General features: G+C 47.4%; 1 protein-coding gene across 1 annotated transcript in view; it reads left to right on the forward strand.

Annotated features, from left to right (window-relative positions):
* Positions 1-1916: 1916 nt before the first annotated feature.
* The window catches only part of lrig3 (leucine-rich repeats and immunoglobulin-like domains 3), a 21513-nt gene continuing 15128 nt past the window's right edge, over positions 1917-8301 (forward strand). Inside the window, exons 1-3 of the mRNA XM_056424658.1 lie at positions 1917-2500; positions 6347-6418; positions 6518-6592. Coding sequence (XP_056280633.1) covers positions 2295-2500; positions 6347-6418; positions 6518-6592 — 353 coding nt within the window. The 5' untranslated portion in view covers positions 1917-2294. The remainder of the gene's footprint in view (positions 2501-6346; positions 6419-6517; positions 6593-8301) is intronic.

Consider the following 8301-nt stretch of genomic DNA (forward strand, 5'->3'; position numbering starts at 1 on the left):
TTTAATGTAAAACTCTCAATCTGGAAAGAACATTGTAACTTCAGCAGTCGGTTAAATATATCACATAAATACAAGTAGGCCTACTACATTTCCCATGTAGATATAGTGTATTGTACTAATATACACTACCGTTCAAAAGTTTGGGATCACTTAGAAATGTCCTTATTTTTCAAAGAAAAGCATTGTTTTTTTCAATGAAGATAACATTAAATCAATCAGAAATACACTCTCTACATTGTTAATGTGGTAAATGACTATTCTAGGTGGAAACATCTGGTTTCTAATGAAATATCTCCATAGGTGTATAGAGGCCCATTTCCATCAACGATCACTCCAGTGTTCTAATGGTACATTGTGTTTGCTAATCGCCTTAGAAGACTAATGTCTGATTAGAAAACCCTTGTGCAATTATGTTAGCACAGCTGAAAACAGTTATGCTGGAGATATAATCTATACAACTGGCCTTCCTTTGAGCTAGTTGATTATCTGGAGCATCACATTTGTGGGTTCGATAAGACTCTCAAAATGGCCAGAAAAAAAGAACTTTCATGTGAAATTCGCCAGTCTATTCTTGTTCTTAGAAATGAAGGCTATTCCATGCGAGAAATTGCAAAGAAACTGAACATTTCCTACAGCGGTGTGTACTACTCCCTTCAGAGAACAGCACAAACGGGCTCTAACCAGAGCAGAAAGAGAAGTGGGAGGCCCCGGTGCACAACTCAGCAAGAAGACAAGTACATTAGAGTCTCTAGTTTGAGAAATAGACGCCTCACAGGTCCTCAACTGGCAGCTTCTTTAAATGGTACCGCAAAACGCCAGTGTCAACGTCGACAGTGAAGAGGCGACTCCGGGATGCTGGCCTTCTAGGCAGAGTGGCAAAGAAAAGCCATATCTGAGACTGGCCAATCAAAGAAAAGATTGGTATGGGCAAAAGAACACAGGCATTGGACAGAGGAAGATTGGAAAAAGGTGTTCTGGACAGATGAATCCAAGTTTGAGGTGTTTGGATCACACAGAAGAACATTTGTGAGACACAGAACAGGTGAAAAGATGCTGGAAGAGTGCCTGACACCATCTGTCAAGCATGGTGGAGGTCATGTGATGGTCTGGGGCTGCTTTGGTGCTGGTAAAGTGGGAGATTTGTACCAGGTAAAAGGGATTTTAAATAAGGAAGGCTATCACTCCATTTGGCAACGCCATGCCATACCCTGTGGGCAGCGCTTGATTGGAGCCAATTTCCTCCTCCAACAGGACAATGACCCAAAGCACACCTCCACATTGTGCAAGAACTCTTGAGGGAAGAAGCAGGCAGCTTGCTGTCTGTAATGGAGTGGCCAGTCACCAGATCTCAACCATTGAGCTGTTGTGGGAGCAGCTTGACCGTATGGTCCTCAAGAAGTGCCCATCAAGCCAATCCAACTTGTGGAGGTGCTTCAGGAAGCGTGGGGTGACATTTCAACAGATTACCTCAACAAATTAACAGCTAGAATGCCAAAGGTCTGCAATGCTGGAATTGCTGCAAAAGGAGCATTCTTTGACGAAAGCAAAGTTTGAAGAACAAAATTAATACTTCAAATGCAAATCATTATTTCTAACCTTGTCAATGTCTTGACTATATTTTCTATACATTTTGCAACTCATTTGATAAATAAAAGTGTGAGTTTTCATGGAAAACACGAAATTGTCCCAAACTTTTGAACGGTAGTGTATTTAATTACATTGGCCTCCCTGTAAACTCACACTGACAGGAAAAAAATAAAATAAAACCAGAACAAACACCGCGTCTGAAACCAATATGTCTCCTTTTAAAAGTCTTTATTCTTTCCTCTTTCTTATTTTGTCCTCAGGACTCCGAGGCGGCAGCGTGGAGGGACTACATGTCCCAGGCACCCCTGCGGTCCCTCCCTCCGCATACCTCTGGTGTGCGCTCACGCTGCGCGGCGTGGGGATCCTTTACGCGGCACAAGTTGCCCCGGACAGCAGCAGCGAGGCGCACACACACACACACACACACTCACAACAAGTCCCTCCACCGGAATGGGCACGTTTCAGAAGAGCGCTTTTCTCTCACGTCGCACACCGACGAGCCTCCGAGCCACGAGGGCTTGGATATAAGGAGCCACTGCGCGCAGCTCGCGCTCCAAGACCTTTGTTTTTGGGGGGGAGGATTTCTTCTTGGTGGTTTCTCACTTTTTTGTTGTTGGATTTGTTCGCGCAGCTTCATCTGAAGAGCGAACTGAAGAGGGTGTCCTCTTGTTCGGAGCAGAGAGGCAACAGGAGGGGGAGAAACCGAGATGTGTTCCCCGGCGCAGGCTCTCCGCTCGGCGAGGCTCGCCGCGGTTCTCCTGCTGCTGCTGCGGCTCCAGGGCGGCGCGGCGGCGGCGGCGGCGGCGGCCAGGACGTGCCCGCCTCCCTGCGTGTGCACCGGGGAGCTGCTGGACTGCAGCCGGCTGAGAAGAGGCCAAATGCCGCACACGATCCCGGAGTGGACGGTTCAACTGTGAGTCCCGTTTAAAGGACTTTCCTGTGATGTTTGATGTGTGCTTTGCATTGATTGGTTAATGACTTTGGAGAGAGTTTCACACCTGGAACACATTCGCGTAACTGTTGTCGTTACGCACCGATGACCTGCATTCCTGTGGAGTGGCACCCAACATGACGAGATCTGATTCAGTCGTGTGTGTGTGTGTGTGTGTGTGTGTGTGTGTGTGTGTGTGTGTGTGTGTGTGTGTGTGTGTGTGTGTGTGTGTGTGTGTGTGTGTGTGTGTGTGTGTGTGTGTGTGTGTGTGTGTGTGTGTGTGTGTGTGTGTGTGTGTGTGTGTGTGTCACTCTGATGCCAGAAGTGTGTCATGGCCCCTCTGGTCCCTGCAGCTGGTTGTCGGGGCCAACAGGGAAGCCCAAGCCGCCTTTCAGCCTGTTTTTTTATTTTTCTGTTCCACATCAATGTGCTTCAGTGTTCAAGCCTCCCCATTAAAGTGTAAACACTTGTGGATGAATCTCCCAGCGCCTGCGGGTGATGCTTTGAAAGTGGGGCCTTCATGTATCACTGGAGGAGAGGTGGTGGTGATGGTGCTGCTCTGCTTTCTTGTTGTAGTCATTACGACACAATGTGTGTGTTGTTTGTCGTCTGTCAGCCGCGGTCAACACCACGCAGGCTGACAGACATCCGTAATGTTGACCCTGGTCTCCCAGCGACCAGCGTGGTCACATTTGCATTGGCGCTGGTTCAGTGTTCAGCTTCCAGCCTCACACGCCTCGAGGGCCTCCAGAGCCGTAAATCAGAAGCAGTGTGTGTGCCGCCTGGCCTGCTTCCTACAGCAACGTCTCCACGACGCTCCGCTTGGCCTCCAGGCGATGAGACGAGGCCTGTTGGAGCACAAATGCCAAACACAACTTTAATGGCGTGTTCCTTGGTGTGTTTCCCTTAACGGATAATTATGCATACTATATATTTTTGTATTGCCCCGGCGTTAATCTGCAGTACTTAGAGATGTTTTGGGAGCTCTCGATTCTGCGCCTTGTCGAGATCCGTGCTGCAGAATTGAGCTTTTCTCTTTTTCTCCAAATGTGCTGCTCTGGAAACTCGACTTTGCCAGAGAAAACAGAGCCAGCCGGAGCCTCGTGACCACGGCCGGCCTTCCAAGGAAAATGAAGAAGAAGAAGAAGAAGAAGAAGAAGAAGAAGAAGGGAAAAAGTTCCACATGAGGGGAAAAAAACATTCTTTTCACTCTGGCATGCTAATTTACAAGTGTCTCTCCAGCACATCTTAAACCCCTTAAACCGCCCTTTGTTTCCCAGCACCCCATTACTGCTGCTGAATTAGCAACTCCAGAGCCAGCGATGGTCCTGATTAGGGGGAGCGTGGAGGATTAGTCCCCACCCAACTGGCAGAAAGAAAAGGGGGGGGGGGAAGTGGGACCAAGTCATGAGTATCTGGGAGGTTGTTGGGGGTATATTTTTTATTTCGCCTCACATTTTATGGCTAGGAAGTAGATTTAGGCGCCACGTTAGCTAACCTCTATGCACCACGTTAGCTTACCTTTAGGCAGTACGTTAGCTAACCCTTAGGCACCACGTTAGCTAACCTTTAGGCACCACGTTAGCTTACCTTTAGGCAGGACGTTAGCTAACCCTTAGGCACCACGTTAGCTAACCTTTAGGCACCACGTTAGCTTACCTTTAGGCAGGACGTTAGCTAACCCTTAGGCACCACGTTAGCTAACCTTTAGGCACCACGTTAACTAACCCTTAGGCACCACGTTAGCTAACCTTTATGCACCACGTTAGCTAACCTTTAGGCACCACATTAGCTAACCCTTAGGCACCACGTTAGCTAACCTTTATGCACCACGTTAGCTAAACTTTATGCACCACGTTAGCTTACCTTTAGGCACCACGTTAGCTAACCTTTAGGCACCACGTTAGCTAACCTTTATGCACCACGTTAGCTTACCTTTAGGCACCACGTTAGCTAACCTTTAGGCACCACGTTAGCTTACCTTTAGGCACCACGTTAGCTCACCTTTAGGCGCCACGTCTTTATAACTTTCGGCTAACGTGTTCTGCCCTTTGACATTCAGCCTTCACCCACAGAGAGACATTTATTCCCCGTAATCTAAAGCGTTCCTGACGGCTCCGGTGACCCCAGAGGAGTGGCTCATTTATTCACTTTTCCGCCCGTGATAAGGAGGCGGCGCGGCAGCGTGGCGGCGCGGCAGCGTGGCGGCGCGGCGCCTTTCCACGCGACCGGCAGCCGCTGCAGACCGAAGCCTGAATGCAGCAGCTGCTATCTGGCTCCGCCCAGAGCCGCTTAGTGAGGGAAGTGGAGGTGTCAGAGCTACTTCGGGTTTATCTCGGGAGGATGACAGGACACCTTCCCCATCTGGCCCCCAGCGCTGGAACGACAGCACAACAACAACACGGCTCCATGCTCGGAAAGGAAAGCACGAGGAGGGAGGAGGAGGGTTGAGGGAGTAAAACTCTCGTTGAGTGGTTTATATAACTTTCCACCAAAGGACAGAAACGGGCCCCAGAAGATTCGACGGGTGTTTCAGACGTATGAAAGGCGCTCTCGCTTTTCCCGACATTGTGAATGCATTAGCAGTTGATAGGTTCTTCCCCTCCTCCCAGAGTTCCTTGATGGATTCCAGATGAGGGAGGTAAGGAGGAGGAGGAGGAGGAGGAGGAGGAGGGGTAGAATTTGAGAGGGTGTAAAAAAAAATTGAAGTGTGTGGCAACGCAGCGTTGATCGTGCGCTGCGGCGTCAAGAGCTCCACCGCTGGACGGCGCACCGGGCTCCGCCTGCCACAATCCTTGAGCTTTTCAAAACAGACGTCAAAACCAAAAAACTAGAGTCTCAGACCCGGTGGGCTGCTTCCAAGACCAGGGCTCACATACTGATGAAGAGGAGTTCTGCTATAAACCCAGACGAAGCGCCCATTTCTGGACGTTTGAGGTCCTGAACCCTTCTCTCTGTGTGAAATGGACAGAAACTAAACCGTCCATCCATGGAAACACATGGTTATAATCTCTTGGATTGGGTTTGAAGTGCAGACACCATGAGAGGAGATCTGGTCCGAGCCTCGGCCTCCGCTCCGTGCATTTACATTTTTTTTCTTCCTCACATCAAACTTCCCTCGCCAGGTTTCGACCTCCTTTCAGCACGGACAGAATCTCGCCGCGCAATAACTTATCAGCTTGTCTGTTTTGGCTCCAGGGGCCTGGTATGAAGGGAGCTTTTCATTTTGGCATCCATGAGCTTCTCTTCTGCGCTGGGAGGAAAGGAGGAGGAGTTTGTTTGGACTTTTTTCTTCATTTTTTTTGCAAGAGAGTGTCTTGAATCAGTCCGCTGCTCGTTCCGTCTTTCGTAGGAATGAAGCAGATTGATGAAGCTCATTTAGAAGCAGTTGAACGACTTTGTTTGAAATCGTCAAGATGGCTGTCGGTTGCTCGGTGGCTTCATGGTGACATCAAAACTATCGCTTTCTGTTTGTTTACAATGTGTCAGCAATAAATCTTCTTCCGCTTACTTCTTCCGACCATTCTGTTTCATTTATTTCTATTTATTTATTGGGAGTTGTTCCTGATCCGATGTGAGGTCCTGGGACAGGGATGTCCATGTGGACCGATTGTAAAGCTCTCTGAGGATCATTTGTAATTTGTGATATTGGGCAATACAAAATAAACTGAATTTAATTGAAATTTAACAGCCGGTTGAATTCAAGTGACTTCTCTGATGCTCCCAGAACAATAGCACAGATCATTTGTATGTAATCACGAAGACGGGAACGCAGGCCCCGGTGTATACGTTAGCCGTAATGTTTTGCCTTTCTTTTTCCCTTCACAGGGACCTGAGCCATAACAAGTTGCAGATGCTTGACGGCACTTTGTTTTCCAAACTACAACATCTCAGTGAAATGTAAGTCCTCCTTTGTGTTCCTCGGCACGCTCGAGAATGAAGAACGCCTCCATGCCGCCCTGCATGTGATGAACGTCTCTTTCCCCTCAATGTGTGCAGAAAGCTGAACCACAATGAACTGGATGCGATTCCTGATTTGGGCCCTAATGCTGCCAACATCACGACGCTCATCCTGTAAGTGAAACCTTTTTTTAAATGTCTCTTCTCAGCCCGGCTTGAAGTATAATCCAGAGTTGTCATTGCTGGTTAGAGTCGTGAGCTGGGAAGTGGTCCCGCCCCTCCTTCATTCCCCTTTTTTCGGAGGGCAAACCCCTGTTTGTCTGATCCGGTTCCCAGACGTCTGAGACATGGCAGCCGGCCCCAGACGGGTCACGTGGGCGAAGACAAATGCCATCAACAGAAATGGGAATGTTTTGTTTGGTGGCGGCTGCTGCTGCTGTATTTTTAACTCGCCAGTGACGTGACGCTGGAGAAAAGTCAAATCCGTCATGTGAAAATCCATATTTGGTGGTTTTTGTGCGGCTGGATCGTGGCTTTCTGTGTGGACCTTTTATAAATATTCTAGACTTCCACGAGGTTCCTGAAAACACGATATCTTGATCGCTATGAAGAATAGTGAATCCCAGTTGTTGGTCTTAATCAGCAGAAACGGTAACCGACCGTGTCCGATACCGTCCGATTATTCATGGTAAAGGAACGTTGTCAGATGTCTTCGTGCTCTGACGCGAGCCAGGAGACGGCTTGGTATGCTGTTGTGCAATGCGTGCTTTTGCAGGAACCACAGATATTAGTGTGTGTGAAACCTCAACAATTTTATTTGCTTTCTGTGGCGTGTCTCTCCGAAAAAACCGCGACGTTATTTTGGAAGAATGTGTCCGTCTCCCGGCTTGATGAAGCGTATTCCTCATCAAGCCCCGAGACGACGCTCGCGGGCCGTCAGACGGTTTGTTTGCACGTTTAGCGCCGGAGTTTCACTTCCCGCTGGAGGTCCCAGGACAAAGAGCGCGGGTCCTTTTTATTTAGCTCTGTGCACCTTAAATGTCAAATATACACTACCGTTCAAAAGTTTGGGGTCACCCAGACAATTTCGTGTCTTCCATGAAAACTCACTTTTATTTCTCAAATGAATTGAACATTTCATAGAACATATAGTCAAGACATTGACAAGGTTAGAAATAATGATTAATATTTGAAGTATTAATTTTGTTCTACAAACTTCAAGCTCAAAGGAAGGCCAGTTGTATAGCTTATATCACCAGCATAACTGTTTTCAGCTGTGCTAACATAGTTGCACAAGGGTTTTCTAATCAGACATTAGTCTTCTAAGGCGATGATCAAACACAATGTACCATTAGAACACTGGAGTGATGATGAAATGGGCCTCTATACACCTCTGGAGATATTTCATTAGAAACCAGACGTTTCCACCTAGAATAGTCATTTACCACATTAACAATGTATAGAGTGTATTTCTGATTAATGTTATCTTTATTGAAAAAACAGTGCTTTACTTGGAAGAATAAAGACATTTCTAAGTGACCCCAAACTTTTGAACGGTAGTGTACCTGCTAACAGGTATATATGATAATTATCATATATACCTGTTATCTGAGGGTTGTTTTGAGTGTATTTTATCCACATTTCCCCTACTGTGTGCAGTATATCTGATTTTATTCAGTGAAAATGTATTTGTGACGCTCCACGGACAAACATCACGTGTGTGAACGTTGCTCCCGTAAAGGTCACAAAGAGGTCACCGGTTCATCTGCTGCTTTGCTTTGCTCAGGGTTGGGTACCGAAAACCGAGAGCAGCCTGAACTCAGATTAGTACCGTGACGTTGATTGCAAGCCTTGCGTTCATAAAAGTAGGACAAGAAATAATA

The sequence above is a fragment of the Pseudoliparis swirei genome, chromosome 10 (genome assembly GCF_029220125.1).
Source record: "Pseudoliparis swirei isolate HS2019 ecotype Mariana Trench chromosome 10, NWPU_hadal_v1, whole genome shotgun sequence".
NCBI lineage: Eukaryota > Metazoa > Chordata > Actinopteri > Perciformes > Liparidae > Pseudoliparis > Pseudoliparis swirei.